At 42.0% G+C, this 23,997-nt stretch overlaps 1 protein-coding gene across 6 annotated transcripts in view; it reads right to left on the bottom strand.

The window, feature by feature from the left end:
• The window catches only part of SFMBT2 (Scm like with four mbt domains 2), a 224,681-nt gene that overhangs the window by 162,763 nt on the left and 37,921 nt on the right, over window positions 1–23,997 (bottom strand). For 5 of the 6 annotated variants that reach the window (XM_057544328.1, XM_007167433.2, XM_057544331.1 and 2 more), the window contains exon 4: window positions 23,181–23,421. In XM_057544328.1, coding sequence (XP_057400311.1) covers window positions 23,181–23,421 — 241 coding nt within the window. Of the gene's footprint in view, window positions 1–23,180; window positions 23,422–23,997 lie in introns of those variants that run through there. The other variant, XM_057544332.1, reaches the window with a different exon arrangement.

The raw sequence follows: 23,997 nt of genomic DNA, 5'->3' as shown, positions 1-23,997 counted from the left end.
AGCTGAACAGTGGCACAAAGTCACGTTCACCATGACAGTTAAACGCGAACCTACTTCATTTAAACCTAATATTCCTTCTGGGTCAACCAAGGGAAGGAAAATGCAACTTTTCATCATTTAAAGTATAATAAAAGCAGCATTCCTTTTGTTTTTGTTTATTTTTGGGAGAGGGAGGAGTGCTGACCTGATTTTAGCTTTTATTCATTCAACAAACGTTTAAGGAAACAGAAGGAGATATATGCATTTAACTTCCAATTGAAGGGTATTTTTTAATCAATTTTTCGTTCTACTTTTTAAAAACCATTTTGTAAACAAAGTCTTCCCCTTAAACATCACAGCTTCTCAATGATTCTATACAAGGATGTGCATAATTATCCTTTAGAGACACTTAGTGAAATATTTAGCAATGAAATATGTCTAGGATTTGCTGCAAAACAATACAGGCTGGGGAAATGGGTGAGGGTATTGATTACATAACGTTGGCCTTGAATTGATCATGATTGAAGTTGGGTAATGAGCATATGGGGGTTCACTCCATATTCTATCTACTTTTGGATATCTTTCAATTTTCCACAATAAACAAGTTTTAAAAGCAGAACTGGGGAGGGGAGCATTTCACATTGATCAGGGAAATGCAAAACTGCAAACCACAGCAAATAACTCTTAGAGCTCCAGATTTTAGTTGAACGTGCCAATGTAGAGTCAAGAAGCTGAAAATTTGGGGCATTCTTTCTTTTTTTCTTCTAAACCTACCTGGTCCTCATTAAAATGGATTTACCATGTGTTCATGGTGGAGACCCCCAAGGTCTCCAAGTGAAAGAACTTCAGTAAGAACAAATTGGCACTATACTAAAGGGAACTCCCTTATATATCAGCTTATGTCAAGAAAACTGAGCTATTATGTGTTTAGATCACATTTATTAGCCTACGACCAGTATGTTGGGCACACACATAACATGCATGCCTGCATACTGAATGGAATGGGGAAAGCAAAATATCCTTCTAGAATATTCTGAATGGGAATGAGCGCCCACAAGATTCAGTTATCATATAGGAATGAGTCTTTTAATAAAAAAATATATATTTAAGTTCATTTACCTAGCTCCCATTTTGAAAAAGTAATCACTAATGTCCACATTTATTTTATCCAAAACTATCAGGAAACATTTGCTTAAAAGACCCAAATCATAAGCTACTTTGACCCAAATTAAAAACAAAAAGCAATCTTACTAGCAATAAAATGTCTTCTGAAGAATTCTATTAGCCTTTTGGGGGGAAAAGGAGGAGAGACATATGTATGTGTCAGAGGGATTAAAAAAAAGAACATTGTGCCAGGAACCTTTCTATACAAAAAACCCCAATATTGATTTAGGCAGAATGAGCTGATAATCCTAACTTAGAAACACACCATTAAGGTCATGGGGACATTCAGGTGAAGGGGCAGAAAATATGACTTTATCTCCACAACTTCTACAAGTTCTGAGCAGGGTTGTTCTATAACATCTCCTGAGAATTCAGCAAGTGAGAGGAGAAAAAGTTCACCCTTCACGTTCTTCTCATCCGCTGACCCAAAGATCACCCACCGAATTCACAATTATTCATATGCTTCTGATAAGAGGCCGTGGCATGCTTTTACTTTTTTTAGTGCTTTAATTTGAGTATAGTTAGTCAAGGGCTGTTTCATGCCTTCTTGGCATAATCCTTTATTCTACTTCTGTCTGCACTGATTTGCCCGCCTCCTACGATGGGGGGGAAAATAGTTTATTTGTCATCTTCCCTCCCTCAGACTCAAGTCCTGGCATTTTTGCATTTGATGGGTCAGGAACAGGAGTCCAACGTAGGGATATGCCACCTTGAAGAGGGAACAAGACAGCTTTCACATTTGGCTGTTTTATCTGTAAATCAAAATGAATTTTTTATGATATGGCACATAGATAAAGAGGGTAAAAAGAAAGTTGTGACGTGATCTCAGGCAATCAGTAGGAGAGGGCTGGAAAGGGACCTCATGGAAACAGAAACTGCAAGAAGGAAGGAACCAGAAATGTGAGAATCCCACTTCCCTGACCACAAAGACAGGGTGAACTTACAAGAGAGATTCCAGATTGCACAGCTTGCAGGGCTCAATCACTTGCATAAATGGCATTCATCCTCCATCCAGTTCTCACAGGGACACATACGATACCTGGAATGTAAATCCTACAGGAGTGGACACGTCATCTATTTTGCTCACCACTGTACTTCTAGTGCCAACAAACAGCCCAGATACTATTAAACACTGAATGAATCTCCGCTACCTATCCGAGCACTAAATTCCTACCATGTTTAAGGCAACAGTAAGGCTCTGAACATCTGAACTCTGTGGTCTTCACCTCCCAAATTCCCTCACTGGTACTTAATTAAAGACAAAAGTCCAAAATGGCAGGAGCTGCTGGCCTAATTTTAAGCCTAACATTTGACCATACACATCAAAGAACACACACACCCCACAACCTCCCCTTTTATCTTTGTGCAAAGTAATTGAATCAAAATATTTTAGTCAACAGTCTGTATATAACCTGTATATAATTTTTTCTTTCTAGACGCTTGTAGGATCTTTCTGACCTTGGTATTCTAGACTTGTACGATGCTACGTCTTGGTGGCGGATGTTTCTTACACCAAGTACTCATCTTAAACACTTGAAAACACTTACCTTGAGAAAGAGGACATTTTGCAGGATGTAAGACACTGCTAGGTTTTTCTTTTAAAGAGCACTTTAAAATCATTTGTCTCTAAAATATTGTGCATATATTAACTGATAAACTCAAGCTTAAAAAAATAGAATCTAAAAATGAAAAGATTAATCTAGGTCCAATGTGTTATGTTTAAGTACATAAACAGCAATCTAGCGGAAGTGATAAATGATTTTATGTACTGTTCCAGATGGGCTGCAACTTAAAAGCACAGTGAAAAGCGTGGCTGATGCATCCCAACTATTAGAAAGGCAATGATATCGTGGGCCATTAATCTCTTTAGAAATTAATACCAGGGAAAGCACAAAGCCTATTAAATCAACAGCAGATACTGCCAGTTAGAAATCTAAGGTACTGTATCAGCTACAGAAAATGTATTTTGACTCCCAAAGAAAAAAAGTAGTCTGGTTCTATCTTTCAAGCATTTTGCCATTTCCCTGAGATGTTCTGCAAGGATGAAACAGTCATCCTAAAAAACTCTGTGAGCTCCATGGATTGTGGCAGGCACTGCTAGGTGTCCTCAGGCCTCTCTCCCCCTTTCTTCCTGTTAGTAAACTCCACCTGGAGTTCTGGCTACAAAGTTGGGCCCTGTAAGCTACTTGGGTACATCTCCCGTCGTCCCTTGCAAGGATGTATGGCCACGTGCTAAGTTCTGTCCAATGGGAGGTGAGCAGCGGGCCCTGGACACTCCTTTCCCTTTTTTTTTTAAATTGTAACAGCTAATTTTTCTTTTTTTAATTTTACTGGCGTATAGTTGATTTACAATGTTGTTTTAGTTTCAGGTGTACAGCAAAGTGACTCAGTTATACTACGTATACATATACGCATTCTTTTTCAGATTCTTTACCCATATAAGTTATTACAGAATACTGAGTAGAGGTCCCTGTGCTATACAGTAGATCCTTGTTGTTTATCTATCAAGCTGCCACTACACAGATGTGCAAAACACCTGCTGGTGCAGAGCAAAGTGGAGAGAACCCAGTGCCTGATGGATCTAATGGAACAGAGGTACCACCATCCCACACTGCTCACCCTGGCCTCCTGCAGGAAAGAGCAATAAACTTCTAAATCAACATGAACCACAGTATCTCAGAGTCTTTCTGTCATAGCAGCCAACGTTGTACCCTGATACATAAACCGTGCGATCAAGGCCCTCAGATGAGCTGGAAGCGAAAAACCCTCAGGAAAGAGAAATTTTGAAAAAGAAAAATAGAAAGAGGGAAGAAAGAAGAAAGGTTACCACGAAATTGAGAAGAAAATTAAAAAATGATCACATCTCTTTGTTTCTAAAAACTACTTTAAAATCTTCATAACACTCTGACATGCAGTATTCAGATGTACGCAGTGTAGACCTTTATTCCTTAAATGTAAAGTAAAACATTCTTTTGCTATAGGAGGAAGATCAGTTACATTGCGAAGCTAAGCAAGCAAGCATTTTCCCCCAAACTAAATTTAATCTAAATATACTGTACTTAAATATTTGTTAAAGGACTCCTGCCAGCTATGTTAATAGAATTAATTGACATTTATTAGCTGGTTGATTATTTATGTGAACATCCTGCCTGAAGAAATGCTTCACAGAAATCCACCCGAGAAGGACACATAAATACATACACTTGACCGAAAGAGCCATTAGCAGAACTTATAACTCTAAAGCTCCATGTACGTTAGGGATCAAAAATTAATTTTGATGGGCTACCAAATTACACATCAGATGTACAGATGAAGAAACTGAAGAGAGTGCTGCTTTACTGACTTCACAAAACAAATCTGTGATTAGATATTGATCCACGTAACACACAATAAGGCATATAAATCATCCCTTGACCTCTACAGGACAAGATAAATTTAAACCAGAAAGTAAGTTTTAAATAAATTTTTATTTTTTTGGCCACGCCATGTGGCATGTGGGATCTTAGTTCCCCGACCAGGGATCAAACCTGTGCCCCCTGCCTTGGAAGCGCGGAGTCTTAACCAATGGACTGCCAGGGAAGTCCCCAGTAAATGTTATTTTCTTTGGAGTCTTTCAAAGAGTTTTGTTCTGCTTATGATTGAAGGTGGTGGGGGAAGCTGGTGTGATTATTGTGCTTTATGACAGCCTCAAAAGATATTCATCACATAATTTTCTAAGAAATAAGCTGAACAGATGCTAATGACTTGACATGCTGTCTGGTTGAAAAAAATAATTACAGATTATTTTAATGGCTATAACTTGTTTCTACAATCCATGATGGGCTTTGGGGGGCTATCAGTCACCATTGTATAAATACATCATTATGGTTTTTTATTAATTTGTATTGTTTAATCAACTATGCTTAACAGTTCTGTCAGCCGATAAGAGATAATCAGAAAAGTGATTATTAAAATGCTTAAAATCATATGTCTCTTAAATTCTGCAGCACTTCCTTCTGATTAAATCTCTCTAGAAATACAAAATTTCTAGTAGTTGGCTACTGTAAGTTCTTGCTGCATACCCTAAGAAGATTTGAAAAGATGAACAATAGTTTTGTGTAATCATTCTTTCCTCCAAGCTGCTGTATGGACCTAGATTTGTGATCATCTTTGGAAAGCAGACAAATTTTTAAAAATTACTGACATAAATTCTGGTCGAAGGAAAGTCAATTTCTACAACCCACAGGCTATTTCGGCCTGTCCTGAATGTGAACTCTCTGGAACTTCCATGGTACCCTTAGGAATTGGGGAGGGGGGCACACGACCTGGTTATTTCTACAGCATCTGGACCGCAGGGTCTTTAAGTGTGTGAAGTGATAATCACCATGGTAAAGATGAGACACCCATGAAGGAGACCAAGAACTGAAGTGAAAAAAGCACTGGACACACAAGAAAAGACGTGGAGGAACCCTAGTGCATGTTACCAACTGCAAAAAACCAGTCTGAAAAGGCTGCACAGTGTATGGTTCCAACTGTATGATATTTTGCAAAAGGCAAAACTACAGGGACAGAAACAGATCAGTAGTTACCATGGGGTGAGGGGAGGGAAGGATTAACAGGTGAAGCACAGAGAATTTTAGGGCAGTGAAACTACTCTGTGTGACACTACAATGGTGGACACACGTCATCATACATTTGTCCAAACCCACCGAATGTACAACACCAAGACTGACCCTTAATGCAAACTATGGACTCTGGGTGATGACGATGCAGGTTTACCACTTAACAAAAGGGGGGAATGTTGAAAATGGGGCAGGCTGTGCCTATGGGGACTCTTTGTACTTTCCCCCTCAACTTTGCTTTGAACCTAAAACTGCTCTAAAAAATAAAGTCTTTTGAAAAAAGCACTGGACACTCGAGATCCCGGTCTAGGGGCTCACCCCCCGTTCTCCACTTCTGTGATCTGAGCTTTCCCTCTGACTCTGAGGTCTTGAGAACCTCTGATATTTATAAACCTTCCTATCCATTTTTCACTCCCAGGGTGCATGCACCTGGCCCTGCCCAAGCTTGCTTCATTCAGGGAATCTGTTCAGGACCCTAGGAAGCATCATGGGGTCCCATTTCCCAGCTCCCTCCTCCCAATTCTGCTACGCCATTGGGGAGGTCAGGTCATGCCCTGACCCCTCCTGGTAAGCCCAGTGCCCAACGCTGTTGTAGGTTCTAGATTTTTTTCCAAGGAGCCCACCCCACTGATTGGGATCTTGCTTTGTTCTGGCCAGTCCAAGTCCCCAGGCTTGGGGCATGTGTCCTGAACCTCCCATCTGATGCACCATCTACCAGAGAGGACCTGAATGTGTCATCTTAGAGAATCAATCTCAACAGACAGCTGAAGGGTCACAGAGTTTGCCTCAACTGTGGACCCAGCCAGCCATGCTCTGGGGCAGCCTGACTCTCAGCCCAGCAGGCTCCACACCCATCCCATTGGCTGACCAACACAGCTCACGACATCTCGAAACACAAAAATCGATACCATCTATTTTCTGTGTGCTGGGTCAACACCCCCAGGCTGTGTTGCTTGGGGCTTTACCACGTTTAAGGAGCCAGAATAATGACTGTCTTATACTCTAAGTCTGGGTATAAAAGAGGAGCTCTATGGAAGTTATAATAATAGTAATACAACATTCAACTCACAGAGCACCCATCTATCAAAGAGCTGCACCTATTTACAATCTCTATTTCTCCCCACCACACCCCTCTGAGCTTAGCCTTTCCTGTTGCCCCCTACTTAGTAGATACAAAATAAGCAAAACCTCCTTGAGGAGTGAGAGTCATGTAGATCAATCAATATATAATAGCTGACACTTTACTGTGTAATAACCCCAGACGCTCCAGACCGACAACTGGGCTATTTGCTCCTACACTCCATGGCATTATATTGCTCTTGGGTTGGTATCCACTTTCACCCGTTTTTCTCTCTCCTCCCTTGCAAATGGGCTGTCCATCACCATTTATCTGTGACACAAGGATGTACGAGTCACAGCTCTCCTCCCTGCCTCTAACCGCTGTTCCTGACACACACTAGGCTTCAAGATCAAGCAGTGTGTCTGGGGCGCATGAGTGCGGCTGGATTTAAAAAGGCTTTTCAATAAACAACATGCATACGCTCCTACCAATTAGCTTCTGTTGTTGTCACTGTTTTAGCTCAGAGGCTTTGTTCTTTATCCACATAGCAAGGATGGAGCTTTAAGTCTGCTCATGGCGTAAAAATAAGAGGCTGTGTGATTCCAACTCTGTGACAATCTGGAAAAGGCAAAATTATGGAGACAGAAGACAGATCAGTGGTTGCCAGGGGTTAGGATGGGGAGGGATGAAGAGGTGGGGCACAGAGGATTTTTTAGGGCAGTGAAGCTACTCTTTGTATGATACTGTAATGGAAGATACAAGTCATTATACGTTTGTCCAAACCCACAGAATGTTCAACACCAAGAGTGACCCCTAATGTCAACTATGGACTGTGGGTGATGATGACATGTCCATGTAGGTTCATCAATTGTAACAGATGCACCATCTGGTAGGGATGTTGACAGTGGGGATGCAGGGGCAGAGGAAAATCTCTGTACCTTCCTCTTAATCTTGGTGTGAACCTAAAACTGCCCGAAAAGGATAAAGTCTTTAAAATAAAAAATAAATAAAAACACAAAAAGATGAATAAAATACCATCTGTAACCAGAAGGATGAAGGGAGAAAAACCAGCATTTCTCCCTCTTCTCCCACACTTTTAGCACAGCTCTGAGGTGGTCATACAAATCCCACTTCACACACGAAACAATCCTGAAAGGCAGCTATCATTATCCCCAGGTTACAAATGAGCACACTGAAGGTCAAGAAGTTTAGAAAGGAGGTACCTAGTCCAAGTTCACACACTTAATTATGCGGTAGACTTAGAATCCAAGAGATGCGTTTCTGACTACACAGTATTCACGAAGCCTTACTTTTATAATCAGACGGATGCCATCACAGATCCATAAACAATTACAACACACGGCAAAAATAACTGTTTGAAAAGAGATATGACCAAAATTCTCCAAGATCACAGCGGGGAAAAAAGGCGTTCCTTGTCAGTGTCCTGGGCACGGAGCACAGCTGCGTGGGGGGCTTCCAGCTAAGTAAGGGGTCTCTGCGCCTTTGGAGCTGTTTTTCTAGGCTCCCCATGTTAGATGCAGGCATATCCTCCCTCCCACAGCCCCCTCTGTCCTCGCCTACTAAGGGGGGGACCATTAGGGCCTCTTTCATTTAAAAAAGAAGAAAAACCAAGTGGATAAAGCCAATTTCTTTTTAAAAAAATAAAAATAAAAATAAAATAAATAAAATAAAAAAGAAGAAAAAAAATGTGATTCTAAGTGCCCTTCCCACTTCACAGTGTTCAACCCATTACAGAGAAGTTTTGCATCTGCCATGCAAGTTGCTGCTGACACCAACACCAAGAGAGCAATGTCAGGTATTAATTAGCCATTTTAAGGATGCAGGGAGTTTGATGCAAAGAGCCTTAGTGACTTTTTTCCAAGGTTACACTCAGCGAGAGGCAGAACTGAGCCACTAACCAGGCCAATACTCTCCATGCCTCCATTCAGGTCCGAAAAGCACTCTTATTGCACAGACGTCAGCCAAAGAGACACAAATTTATTTTATTTAAATACCAGCAAAATATGGTCCAGAAGGACTCCTCCATTTAGCCGCTGGCAGGTCACCCCAGAAATCAGGGTTCAGGCCTCCATTACCAGGCAGGTCCATCTCCAGCTCTTGTAGATTTCCACTACAGGCTAGCCACGCTTTAAAAACGCTTAGCACAAAAAAAAATAGATTTTAAAAACAGAAAAAAGAAGTGCTGTCTCAGAAAAGCTCCCACGCAAACAAGGAGAGAGACGTTATCCATGTTTCCAGAGATCAGAATTTCAAATTGACTTCTGATACCTCTTAGCCAGACAAGAGTGAGAGCCTCAAGAATGAACAGCCAAAGCAGAAAAGACCGACAAATAAATAATTACAGCAGCTGCCACATGAAACATCCTTTCCAAAAATAAGTTCATCATTATGAGCACACGCCATCAGCCAAAAGCTGACTGTATTACAAACGTGCGTCATACTAAATACTTAATAGTAACCATATTGTATATTCAAACCAAAAAAAAAAAGTACATAGTAGAACCTCAATAAATAATCCTTTATAGATCGATATAAAAATGATTCCATTCTATGACAGTAATGCCATTTATGGACCAAATCGGCTGCTGGCACCCATGATGGCCATCAACCCAAGACCTTCCTCTCCTGTATTCCCATCAGCGAAGAGCTTAGAGGAAGATGTGCACTTTATCACCACCAAAGGAATTCAATGACTTACACATAAACTCCATAAAAGCCCTATGACGGTAAATACTTCCAAAGCCCTGAGAACTTCTAATCATCTAAATTATAAGAAAAACTGTCATAAAGAGGGAACAAGAGGGCTGAAGGAGCACAGCAGAGTCAGGGCGAGGGAGGGATGAGAGGTGGGTTGAGGGTGGGTCACATCTCATCCCATCCCATCTCCAGCATGGATACGAGGGGGGCGGAAGAGGGGAGGACATTCAAAATATTCAGAGACTCGCAAGGTCGGGGCAACAACTACTCAGGACGAATGTAAACCTCCCAGGTCCTACTTTTGAAAATCTAATGGCTCCACTTCATGTATTTTCAATTTGGCATTCTAAAATTTTTCCTTGTTTTAAACAGTTACAAAAGATGTCATTTCCTATGTATTGCATATATGCCATCTTGAATAAAACTGCTATATCGCTCCCATAAATACAGTCAATGGAATGATCTGATCTCTTCCATCACACATTTTAAAACAGACATGAATATTACCAGTCAGTTTGTGTGGCGTTCCTTTTTCTCCTTGAAATCATAGATCCTCAGGCTCTCACCCTAACGTAGCATCTTTTTGTTCCCCGCCATGTTTTATAGTTCCTCTGACTCTGCTTCTCTGACACAACCACAAAAATTCATATGCAACAAACACAGTAATACATAATTAAACTTTTTAAAATTTCTCTGACCACAAAATAAAAATTTTCTTTTGGCTTAGGCTACTGCAATTATTTTCAGTTCTGAGCAAAACAATCCAGGTGACATTACAAAGTTTGATAATTAAGCATAAAAAGGAAATTGTCATTTCTTATGGTTGGAGGGTAGGTATGAGGCCTTGAGTAAAGGAGGGATCACTTAAAACTGATAGCTTTTGTTTAGTGTCACAAAGCAATGCACCCCGGGGACATTCTTCTTCAAGGCAGAAGAAGGAAGGCTGGGGCAGGGGAGGCACGAAAGGACACCAATGGTGTCACCTCAGGCAATGGAAACTGCCTCCCTAAATCAACCCGTGGAGAGTAACCTTGGAAGGACGTCCCGTGCACAGGGGACCTGGAAAATCCCGTTGGAAACCCGGAACAGGTCCACCCATGATGTGTCCGGGGCCCAGGGCAAGAGTACAAATTCAGGTCCACATAAACACGTGGAAATATTTCTAAGTTATTAATCAAGCGAACCAACTGTGAAGTATGCCCTATCCACCTACACTGACAAATACGTCTTCATAATTGACAGAATCAAAAAGGATGGAAAAAGCTATGGCTTATATAGGACTGTAAGTTGGCAAAATGCTAAAGATTACTAAATTTAATTACGATGACTTGTCTGGGTGTTCTGCTGATGGGTTAGCAATGTTTGGATGAGTAATAAACTAAAGACTTACATAATTGTAAACTGTTTTATATATATATATATATTCCATAAAATTTGTTTTCCTTGCCTTCATTTCAGCAAATTATGTCTAGTTAAAAAATAAAAAGAGAAAGATCCAGATTGTCACATAATTTGTCTTCTACTCACAGAAATCATCTCAAAGTTTAAATAATAAAAATATATTTATATCCAGTCTATACGATTTTAATATTTTAATCTAAAAACTGAAGTGCAAAAATAAACATTTTTAATTATTGTGTCTTCAAAAAAGCTACTTTCCCTCTGAATATTCTAAATTATCTACTGAACTTAAAAGAGAACTTACAAATTATAATTCATGAACCTCAAATTTATAAAAATAAAATATTCAAATAACATTGAACATTTTATCTAGTTTTTTAAGAATTTAATCTCACTAAGTGGTTATAAAAATAAAATTATCCAGTCCAAGCTTTCATTATCCATTCAGTTGCCAATGTGAAAACTCAATGTCACACTTAACACATGTCATGTCTAGAGTTACGTATATGTGGGAGAGTATGAATTTACACTGTAAAATATATTTTTTGGTTTTGTAAAACAAAATTAAATTTTGTTAAATATTGTGAAATACTCTTCAGCCACTGTGTATAACTGTTGCAAATTCTGCACTAATTATTAAGTACCTCTGGAACCACAAGATGGACCACCAAAAAGAGTGAAGAAGAAAAAAAAGGACATTCGGCACTACTGAAAACTGATCCTTCATTACGCAAAAATTCTATTATATTCTAAAATATTCTATTATCTGAGAGGAGTTTTGTCTTTATTAGTATATAGTCTTACTAATACATGTATTACCTTATCTTTATGGCAATGCCACAACCCACACAGTCCACAGCACTCAGACACAGGCCTTTCCTCCAAGGGCACGAGAGACAGGAGCATCGTCTGGTGTCCGAACAGTTAGAGAGAATGCTCAAAATTAGGGTGGCTCTGTGCCGGCACCGACTGCAAGATCCCCAGTGAACACGGCAGCTCCGTGCTCTTTAATAAATGCAGATGCTGGTGCTGGCGATCCACAGGGGTCTCTAGAATGCAGAGCCCAGGCCAGAGCCCCTCTTGTCCTGGTGTCAGTGTAGCACTGACATCAAAGACCACTGGCCCACGATACCACCTCTCAGAGCTGAGGTCAGGCTACCTAATCAATTATGATGCACGCCCTCTAAGCTAAAGACAGAAGAAAGGCACATGAGCTCCTATCTTTTTAAACACGTCACAGAACCCTATATCTGGATGTACACCTGCAGTAGCCAAATCCCTTGGAAGTAATCCCAGCAGGCAGGTCTGCTCAGCAGCAAGAGCTATGGAACAGACACTGTCTCAGGTAGGTCCTGCCAACCTCTCAGACAAAGGCTGATGGTCCTCCTGAGAAGCAGGCAGTGAGCCAGTGAAGTTCAACCTCTGTCCATTTCACAACAGTTTTCGGGAGAAATCTCTGGCCCTTCACCCTGGCATTTCTGCTTTCAGAGAATTGAAAGCTACCAATGCATTATATGCATTGTATTTACTCCACCATCTCTCAGCTTCCTCCCAGAGCATTCTGTGAAGAGCGCTGACATTCGGCAGTATCAGTGCAAGATCATCTGTTAAGGGGAAAACTGCTATATCAATTACAAACATACATAGAACATTCCTCCTCTAAGAAGGGGTTAAGATAGTAGAGGAGAACAGCCCTGTTAACTCAGATGTACCTCTTGAGTCCACACCGTTGATGGTTAATTTTATGTGTCAACTTGGCTTGGCCATCGTGCCCAGATATTTAGTCAAATACCATGCTGGATAGTTCCTTGAGGGTGTTTTGGGATGAGATTTACATTTAAATAAGTGGACTTTGCATCAAGCAGATTGCTCTCCCTGATTGGGTGGGCCTCACCCAATCAGTTGAAGAACTGAATAGAACAAATGGTTGACCTCCTCAGAGAAAGAGGGAATTCTCCAGCAGACGGCCTCGGACTTCATCTGCAACAGCAGCTCTTCCTGGTTCTCCAGCAGACAACCACCGAACTGGAGTGGCAACTCTTCCCTGGGTCTCCAGCCTGCTGGCCTCCTCCATCAGACCATGGACTTGCCAAACCTCCACAACTCTCTGCACCAATTTATCAAAATAAATCTGTCTATATATATATGCACCTCCTATTGGTTCTGATTCTCTGGAGAACCCTGATCAATACAACACCAAACTCTACTCTGAATCCCACTGCCCAAGCCCCCAGGACTTTGCATATTAGTTGTATTCACCAAGCTTTAACAAGATTCTAGGCTCAGGAGACAACCTATGCAAAAACCAGTCATTCTTTTAGAGCTGGAGTCAAACAAGGCAGACTCTCCCAGGGACCTGCCAAACAGAAGGACGCAAACTGGAAGCATGATCCTGGAATGGAGGCATGGCCGTGGAAGGCGGGCACAGACCTGGAATGGGACACAGCCCTGGAAGGTCAGCATGACCTGGGAACGTGGAACCAAGATGGGAGACTTAGTAAGAAGCAGTGAGGGGTGAAGAGACTTGTTCAGGAACACAAAGCAAGAAGAGAAGTGGAAGCTCACCTGTCCAACAGGCTAGAGGGAGCTAGAGGCCTGATGGAGAGCAGACAGATGGCACTGAGGGCTCCTAGACAGAGGGCACTGAGGGCTCCTGGACAGCCGGCACTGAGGGCTCCTGGACAGACAGCATTGAGGGCTCCTGGACAGATGGCACTGAGGGCTCCTGGACAGCTGGCACCGAGGGCTCCTGGACAGACAGCATTGAGGGCTCCTGGACAGATGGCACTGAGGGCTCCTGGACAGACAGCATTGAGGGCTCCTGGACAGATGGCACTGAGGGCTCCTGGACAGCCGGCACTGAGGGCTCCTGGACAGACGGCATTGAGGGCTTCTGGACAGTCAGCACTGAGGGCTGCTGGCTCAGGGCAGGAGAACAGGGAGGTCCACAAGTCAGGGTCGGAGCTGGGAAGAGCAGCGGTCCCAGAGGACCCCCTGTGCCCAGAGGACAAGTCTGTTTGAAGGCGACTAAAGACTTCTCTTGCAGCCTCTACATTACGGTCACTGGGGTGTTAAAGGGTCTGCCCAGAGCAGAAACAGGGGCCGGATGCAAGCTGAGCCCCCCTACAAAGGGCCATCAGGACCGAACCCAGTTGGGAGCAGCCCGGGGCCAGGATCCCTAGACAGGCGGTGGGGCACCAAGGCCGAGAGTGGACAGATGGGCCTGGGGCTCTGACAGCGAAGGAGATGAAGGATTAACCACGAGGAAACGAGTCAGACAACAGGGAAGGAGACCCGCAAAGCTAACTCACCCTCACTTCCACACAGAATTAAACACCGGCTTGATTTAAAGTACACATGCTGCTGGGTTAGGAAGCAAAAGAAAATAAATGCACTTATGACTAACACCAAAAAGGAAAATCTTATAGTCCCTCTTTGTGCCTACAGTTTTCCTGTAAGCAGAAAAACCCAAATAGCATCTGATACAATTTACATATCTTTACATAATCTCACGATTACCATTTGGCAAGAAAGCTCCAGACCAAATCTCCTCCATTTATTTGCCTACAAAATGACAAAAATGTCCAAAATGACAGTCTGGACAAGGAGTTTTTTACTCTCCTCTTAAAAATCACAAGAAGCCAATTCCACAATTTTTCTTAATAATATGTGTCCAATATTTCAAGTCTGAACAGTCAAGTCTTATTGACGCAACTTTACCAATCAACAAATATTCACCAACCCTTGCTATTTTCAAAGCATTGATTTCAGAATTGGGAGGAAAAAAATCGCTCTGGGCTTAAAATCTACTCCAAGATGCCATCCTGGAGACAAATTATTTACACACCCCAAGCAACATTTCTTTCATATATAAAGTAAGAATCGTACCAGTCCGTTTACAGTGTTGTTCTTAGGAGAGGGTTAAACTGAGTTGCTTGGTACATAGTAGGCACACAATAAAATATTTTGTGGGTGAGAGAAACTGTTTTTAATTGGAGAGCCATGACTCAAACACTAAAATTCATGATTCAGCTATTCACTAGGCAAGAAAATGATAAAGGCGGCATGTGGAGTATAGTGAGTTTCAAGAGATAAATACAAACACCAAACAGAAATTTATAGAAGAAAAGACTAATTTTTTACTCATAAACAAAGAGTTCACCACTACCTATATATACAAAGGTTTCTGATTTAGATGAAGACCATTTATAGTCTGCCTTTGTGTTTTTCATCTTTGTTTTTCCTTCCATAGGTTAAAAAAAAAAAAACCCCAGTTTCTTAGGCTTCTATTCATAAAGCCTATCTATTTCAGAGCCCTTTGATAAATTCTCATCCATTGCTCTTTGAGTTCTTAGATTCAGAACATTCTCGAGCTGAAGGAAACCTTAGTGACCATACGGGCCAGTGTGGCATGTTGTCAGATGGCACCTCGGAAACTTGAGGTCACAGGCTCAGAGGCTGACCCTCGAGGTGAGGACCCAGGTGCCGACAGGGCCCGAGCAGATCAGAGGAACCAAGCAGGGGACAGAAGGTCTGGAAAGCAAAGGACCATGGGATGAGGCAGAGGCTGCAGGGTGGGATGCAGGGACGGGTCTACATCTCCCAAGTTCTCAAGAGATGCCGATAAATCATCCAAATTGTTAAATGACGTAATCTGTACATGGCAGACACCAAAATTATTTCAAATGCTGTTCAGGTCAAAACGTACAAATGCACACACATGCTCATACATGCTTATAAACACAAATGCTTGCAAACACACTTACATGTTCACGCACACACATACACTCATGCACACATATAAACGCACACACACGCTCACGCACACATATAAACGCACACACACGCTCATGCACACATTTGCAAGCCAGGTCCACTCTGGTCCACGCCACAGTGAATCTGTACACAGGGTCTCCACATGATCAGATAGGACTCAAAACCACGTGTGTCGTTTTAAAGGGCCATTAAGTGCCTACAGAGAAAGGATTACTTTATTTCCTAACTGAATATTCCTTCTTTCACATACCATTATCAAAAATGGCTTTTTTGACAAGAAGATACTAACTCACTTTTTTCAATGTATTAACTATGCCTTTTAGTTTATTTACCCTCATATTTATCAAACACATCTTACCCTTTCTTATAACATGGGCTTTTTTCTCTTTACATTAAACTATCTAATATTTAGTGAGAGTATGTGCTTCCCTCAACTCCAAGAGGCCACTCAGGTTTACCTTTTCTCTTTGAGTTTTTAGCAAATATATTTAATTTTCTTATACAAATGGGATTCCAGTTACAGTATTAGGTGGTCAATGAAAACGATGTGATTGTCTAGGTTTCATTAGTATTACCAAAATATCATTTAAATTTTTAAAAAGATAGGAATTTTAAATGCTGATCGTCTCAAGTAACACAATCAAATTCTAGTTCTGAGTCCACAGTTAACAATGGTTACAGACTGATAAGTCCTGTCACCGGCTCACTTTACGGTCCTGTGAACCAACTGCCACATCTCTCATTTCACAGTCAACTATACTGAAAACAACAATTCCCCAGAACCGTCTAGGACCAAGTTTCAGAACTGGGCGGTATCCACCTCCACGACCTAACAGAAGGCCATATTCACACTTTTCTCCTAACGCTTCATGAATAAACATCCCTTATTCAAATAAGTTACCTATTAACTAACTCCAGTAATTTTGATTCAACTTTGAATGGCAAATAGAGTCATTCTGGCAAGACTGCAGAGTTTGCAATTCAAATTACAGAAATTTTAATAATGGGGAGAATAAAAATTAGTGGAATGATTCCTAAGGCACCGGAATTCCAATACTTTTATTGCACCAGTAGAAAGCTCACATAAATACTTCTCAATGTAAAAGCCGGGGGGAGGTATCTGGATGGGTATCCTCACACATAATTCACCTGCTATCTTATCGGAGCATTCCTTCCTGGGACTCCACAGGAACCTTCCAGACGCCAGAGTTCCCCAACCCCAGACATTAAGAGGCAATGTTGCTACTTCTCAATAAATAACAGTGAAACAGTCACTGGATTAAATGATTTCCTTACATTATCACCATAAACAATAATTATTTGGCTGCTGCCCTTTGCGAGCTTGCACGTGCTTATGAATAAATCAAGCCTCATTGATTTACCAAGCCAAAACGTTTTACATTTTGCTCCCCTAATGAGAGCTATCACCCTCCACTGCACTTCATGAGGCTTTAATGTACTATGTTTCTTAATACTTTTAATATGAAAGATTAGTACCGATTAGCTCTGGAGCAGGGACACTGCTCGTGGAATGGTCAATTGGTCACTAAACCCAGGTCTCCCTGAACGTGTCTTTATTAAGGGAATTCTCTTAACAAAGTACAATAGAGCTGCTGCCATGCTGTTTCCTTCCCCCTAACTTTAACGGAGTAATGACGGCCAGCATTGATGCAAAGATTAATTTCACTTAAAAGAGCAAGGCAGGAAAATACAGGACTGCAAAGGATGCTAAGTGCTTGGTAAAATATCATCTAAAATGTTTTAAAATGACTCTCAGGGCAGTGACTTCAGAAGACATAAGATTACTTGGAGAATCCCAAAATGACCAGAAATATCTAAGTGTGACCAGAAAAGGCAGTCCTCTCCCTTCTCCCATTAATGAACAAAATCACCCAAAACTCCCATCCTCTTGCTTGGCCCAACGATATTTTGAAACTAACATCCACATACTGATCCATCTCTCAGGGACTGAGTACTCCGAGGTCTCTGGCTTCCATTGAGGAACCAGAGTCTACAATTCTGTATTGGGAGAAATTCTATCCATGGCAGGTGACAAAGGACCCAAATGCTCATCGTAATTTCCCAACCTAGTTTGCCTCCCAATCCACTGAAACTTCACCATCCCAGAAAGTCACACAGAAACTTGACTTCGGTGCTTTGCACAGACTCCTGGGCTAGATTTCCATCAATCCTAATCCCAAAACAAACTCCATTCCTCATGCACACAATAGGAAAACTAGCACCCTCCTCCTTCCTTCTTTCCTTTCCAAAGATCACAAACCAAAGCAGGTGAGACTGGAAAGCTCTTTAGAGATTATACACTATCACCTCCTCATTTCAAAGATGAGAAAATGGAGAGCGAGAGGTACCTACATTAATGGCAGAGGCAAGGAAAGAAACCTGACCTTTTGGCTCCAAACGCCATGTTCCTGCTTCATACTACCCCGATTCCTCGGATCAGTAAGAAAATCTATCACCACGGAGCCTCCCAAACAAATACATGAGGTGTCATGGACCGCTTTCACTCGTGTTAATATTCTGGGACACCTTTCAAGTTTAACCACGACAAAGATCGACCAGGTACAGCTGCGGGATTTACAGTGCAATGAGCTCTGTAAGACAGAAAACCACACCAACAAGAATCCTTGTGCAAGAACAGATTCTACGATTGCCTCTGGAACAAGCTGCCACCTCTGGCTACAAAGCAATAATTATCCTGCACTACAGCAATCAATAAAACCTCTTGCCCCATGAACCTGCTACTTCCTGACTTTGTTCTCTGTACTCGAGATTTCCAAGCTGTATCGATCACCTACTAAATTTTTTTAAAGTTCTTTAAAAGGAGCAATAAAGAAATTCTCCAATTAGCATCACTTGGGATGGTCTGAACAGACTTCAAATCTTTCATTCACATTAATGGTTTCTCTTTTCATGGGATTTCCCCATTTTTCATTTTCAATTTGTCATTTTAAGTGTGTCTGTGTCTTGCCTAAGAGCACAGAGTCAGGAGGATACAAATTTGATAGTGTTTCTGAAACTGTGGCAGCTGCCACATTTTTCACCCAGGCAAGGAAGAAGAATTGATTCATCAACTCTGCCCTCTTTTCTCAAGCAACAGCATGGATTTTTTTTTTACCAAATGAACCCATTAGCTCTTAGAGTGTTAAAATTCTGTACCCTGGAACTTCTCACTAAAATGATCCACTAGAGGCTCTATTATTAAGTAAAACCCTCTTACATCTTCTGCACGGGTGTTTTAAGAAGTGTCAAAATTTAAGAGTAAGTCATGAGATAAGCAAGGACAGCAAAAAGGCAAGATTTCACACAGGAGAAGGGCCTGCCTCTCGGTCCCCCTCTATGCCCCCCACTCTAGGTGTCCCCAGGTATGTATCTGCCCCTGGGATCAACTCATGCCTGGACCCTCCTGGGAGTGTGTGGGCATATCTACATGGTTTTAAATGACGTGGGAAAGTGTGTAGTTCTCTAAAACTGATATTTTCCCAATATTCCATCAGTGCAATTCATCCATCAAGACTGATTTATTTTGAGATACAAACTACTGTGTACAAAATAGGCAAGCAGAGAGGATATACTGTACAACACAGGGAAACAGAGCCATTGTTTTGAAATAACTTTAAATGCAGTATACTCTATAAAAATACTGAATCATTATGCTGTACACCTGAAACTAATATAATATTGTAAACCAACTATACTTCAATTTTTAAAAAATTTTAAAGGAATCATAATAACTATATAGTTCACAAGAAGCTGGAAAATGAAAAAAAGACTGATTTTTTTCATGACAGATCGGAAATCACAGGGATATTAAATAATCTTATGGTCTCACCTCAGTGGCTGTTTTAATTCAAAGCCAGATGGAATATTATTCAGCAGTTAAAAAGAAGGAAATCGTGTCATAGGCTACCACATGGATGAACCTAGAAGACATTATGCTAAGTGAAATAAGCCAGTCACAGAAGGACAAACATTGCCCGATTCCACTTTTCTGAGACATCAAAAGCAATCAAGCTCCCATAAGCAGAGAGTAGAACGGTGGTTGCCAGGGGCTGGGGTCAGGGTGGGAAATGGGTGTTGCTGTTCTGCGTGTATAAAGTTTCACGCAAGATGAAAAGGTTTCTAGAGATCTGACCACAATCAGAGTTAACAATAATGTACTGGACACTTCAAATGTGTAAAGAGGATAAAAAATAAATAAATACAAAGTAGACATGGAAGCACCCTAAGTGTCCGTCGACAGAGGAATGGATAAAGAAGATGTGGTACATATATACAATGGAATATTACTCAGCCATAAAAAAGAATGAAATAATGCCCTTTGCAGCAACATGGATGGACCTAGAGATGATCATACCAAGTGAAGTAAGTCAGACAGAGAAAGACAAATATCATATGATATCACTTATATGTGGAATCTTAAAAAAATGATACAAATGAACTTATTTACAAAACAGGACTCGCAGACATAGAAAATAAACTTATGGTTACCAAAGGGGAAGGTGAGGGAGGGATAAATTAGTTTGGGATTAATATACACACTATTATATATAAAATAAACAACAAGGACCTACTGTATAGCACAGGGAACTACACTCAATATTCTATAATAACCTATAAGGGAAAATAATCTGAAAATGAATATATATATATATATACACACATACACATACACACACATACACACACACACACATATATGTATAACTGAATCACTGTGCTGTATCACCTGAAACTAACACAATATTGCAAATCAACTATAGTTCAATAAAATTAAAAGAATACAAATAAAGAAATTTTTAAAAATTGAAGTGCCAGGACACAATGCCAGCTGGGCCTAGAGTGAAGGGAAACAGGCAGTACCAGAAGCAGGACAGTGCACAACCTCACCCACCACTCAAACCAGGTCGGAAATAACAAACAAAGCCTGATATTAACACCCATTCTCCCGTGCTCACCTGAAAAGTCCTCCATGAGGGAGGGAAGACGTAAGGATGCAACCAATCTGGACCCAAACGCTAGGAGAAAGGGACAGGTGCTGCTTGCCAGGTGCCGGCACTGATTCCTTTCCTGAAGGCATCCCAGACCCCTGGGCCAGCAACATTTTAATGTCTCCACTAGATCACAGCATCGGTCAATGGCTGTGTACTGAGATCACACCTGGCACAGGTAATGTGAACTACGGCTGGGCTCGCACAGGGGTGAACTCTTAGCGCTGAGCTTCCTGTTCGGGGGGGGCAAAAGTTCTCTATTCGAAGAACCACACAACTGAAAGGACAGGTACACCCAGACGCCCATTAGTTGACAAACGGATAAACAAAACGTGGTCTCCCTGCAATGGAATATTATTCAGCCATGAAAAGGAATGAAGCCTTGATACTTGCTACAACATGGTTGAGCTAAGGAAAAGCAGTCATTTCCTAACAGCTACATATTATACAATTCCACATATGTGAAATGTCCAGAATAAGCAGGTTTACAGAAACAGAAAGTGTGGATCTGTGACTGCCCGGGCCGGGGTGGGGGGAATGGAGAGTGACTGGTAAAGGGTACAGGGTTTCTTTATGGGGGGATGAACACACTCTGGAATCAGACATCGATAATGGTTGCACAACTTTGTGACTACAAAAATCACTGAACTCTATACACTTTAAAGGGATGAACTTTATAGTATGTGAATTATATCTCATTAAAAAAAAAAAGCTTTGTGGGGGAGACACAGGTGCAAACGTCATCAGCGTTAAAGGTTCACGAGGCCTTGGGAGCAAAGACAGGGTCTGACCTCGGTTCCCTGAGGAAGGGTTAGATCAGCTGACGGGCAGAGGAGGAAAGGAGAGGGAGAGGTTCCAGGCAAAGGGGAGGGCAGGTGAAAAGACCTAGTGCAAGAAGGAAAGAAAGGGGACTTCCCTGGTGGCACAGTGGTTAAGAATCCGCCTGCCAATGCAGGCGACACATGTTCAAGCCCTGGTCTGGAAAGATCTCACATGCCACGGAGCAACTAAGCCCGTGCACCACAACTACTGAGCCTGCGCTCTACAGCCCGCGAGCCACAACTACTGAGCCCCCATGCCACAACTACTGAGCCCCCGTGCCACAACTACGGAAGCCTGTGAGCCTAGAGCCCGTGCTCCGCAACAAGAGAAGCCACTGCAATGAGAAGCCCGCGCACCACAACGAAGAGTAGCTCCTGCTCCCCGCAACTAGAGAAAGCCTGCGCTCAGCAACAAAGACCCAACGCAGCCAAAAATAAATAAAATAAAATAAATAAATTTTTAAAAATAATAAGTAAAGAAAGAAGGGCCTTCTCTCTTCTGAGACAATAAAGGGCCAACACATTCGCTAAGACCAAGGCAACGGATTCACTCCTTACACACGTCACGTAAATGCAACTCAAACTCTGTGCATTTGTTATGACCCTTCTCTACGTAACTTTACAAATGCTCCAGAAGGGAAAAGCAATTGTGAATAGGATGGACGCAAGGAACCTCGGGGTCAGCTCTAATACTTTATGCGTTGCTTCGAAATAAAAATATCAAGTCAAAATTAAGATAGGCAGGCAGGTCCTAAGGAGACATTACACCTGTTTGAGAATCAGCATCAGGAGTTTTCAAGTGCAAAGAGGACAGGGTGTTGAGATTCAGCTTTTTGGTAAGGCAGTTTCTCTCACGTACAGGATCGGATGAGTTCCTGATCATCCTAAGAGGCAGCCCATTCTTTTACAACAGGATTTCTCCAAGTCAGCACTACTGGCAGTTTGAGCCCAATCACGTCACCGTCTGGGGGGTTGCTGTGCATTGTAGGACGTGTAGCAACATCCCTGGCCCCTCCCACCAGACGCCAGCAGCACCCCCCTCCTCCCCTCTCACAACTAAAAATGCTTGCAGACATCACTGGATGTCCCTGGGGGGTAAAATCGCCCCAGTAGAGAACCACCATTTTCCAGCAACTAAATGGATCTAATCTAGACAAGCTTTGGCAATCTCTTTGAGAGTAATGTCATTTCTCCTCAGCTGTTTGGTTTTCTACATATTTCTCACCTTGACAGTCTCCCCACAACAAGACAGATTAAAACCTATTAGAGAAACCTGTTTCTGATGCACTATAGCGCTATTCAAAACATCAAGTCTCTAAAGCAAAAGAAAAGCAAGATAATCCATCAGCAAAGGGAGAACAAGGCCTCCATCACGGGCATCCCTTCAGTCTTCCTTTCCTACCTCCAGAAACCCACCCGAGGATTAAGCTCAAAGGCATAAAGGCCATGGTGGGCTCAACCGTCGGGCTCAGCTCCAACATCTGAAAATGCACCCCGTCCCCCCTCACTCCAGCGCCCTCAGGCTAATGCAACTCAAGGAGAGACCCTGAAAGTGCTGGACCTTCCTAGGATATCAGTTATTGAATCTCTACAAGGTTTTCTCTACAAGCATTATCAGTGATGCCCAAGAGCTGGGCCAGCCCGTGCTCACCATCCGGGGGCATCAGGGTCTTATTGTTCTGCGTGCACCACCCTACAGGGTGCAGATCCGCGATCACCACGTCACACCAGAAGTCGGCCCGGCGGTCCTCCCCGTAACCACAGTAGCGCAGAAGCAGCAGCTGCCCGCAGGTGGTGATGACCGTGGCCACCCAGTACGTGTCCGGATTCTTCTTGTTGGCTACCTCCAATTTCATCCCCGGCTGGAAGTTGCTCTGAATGCTGATCTCAACCTTAAGGAACACAGAAAATCCGTCATTACACTAGACACGTCCATCCAGAAGATTATGTGAATGACTGAAAACACAGCACTTAATCTTTCTGTTGCCCTAGATCAGCACCATCTAAGAGAAATGTAATGTAAGCCACTGGTGTGACGTTAAATTTTCTAGTGGCCACTTTAAAAAGAGATAAAACAGATGAAATTAATTTTAGTAATGTATTTTATTTAACCCAACAGATCCCAAATAGCATCATTTCAAAAGGGAACCAATATAAAAATACAGTAGTGAGAAATTTTAAGTTCTTTTTTTTTTTTAAAGATTTATTTTATTGATTGATTGATTGCTATGTTGGATCTTCGTTTCTGTGCGAGGGCTTTCTCTAGTTGTGGCAAGCGGGGGCCACTCTTCATCGCGGTGCGCGGGCCTCTCACTATCGCGGCCCCTCGTTATGGATCGCAGGCTCCAGACGCACAGGCTCAGTAGTTGTGGCTCACGGGCCTAGTTGCTCCGCGGCATGTGAGCTCTTCCCAGACCAGGGCTCGAACCCGTGTCCCCTGCATTAGCAGGCAGATTCTCAACCACTGC

Source organism: Balaenoptera acutorostrata, chromosome 3 (genome assembly GCF_949987535.1).
Source record: "Balaenoptera acutorostrata chromosome 3, mBalAcu1.1, whole genome shotgun sequence".
NCBI classification, from domain to species: domain Eukaryota; kingdom Metazoa; phylum Chordata; class Mammalia; order Artiodactyla; family Balaenopteridae; genus Balaenoptera; species Balaenoptera acutorostrata.
This window is presented reverse-complemented; position numbering and strand designations above follow the sequence as displayed.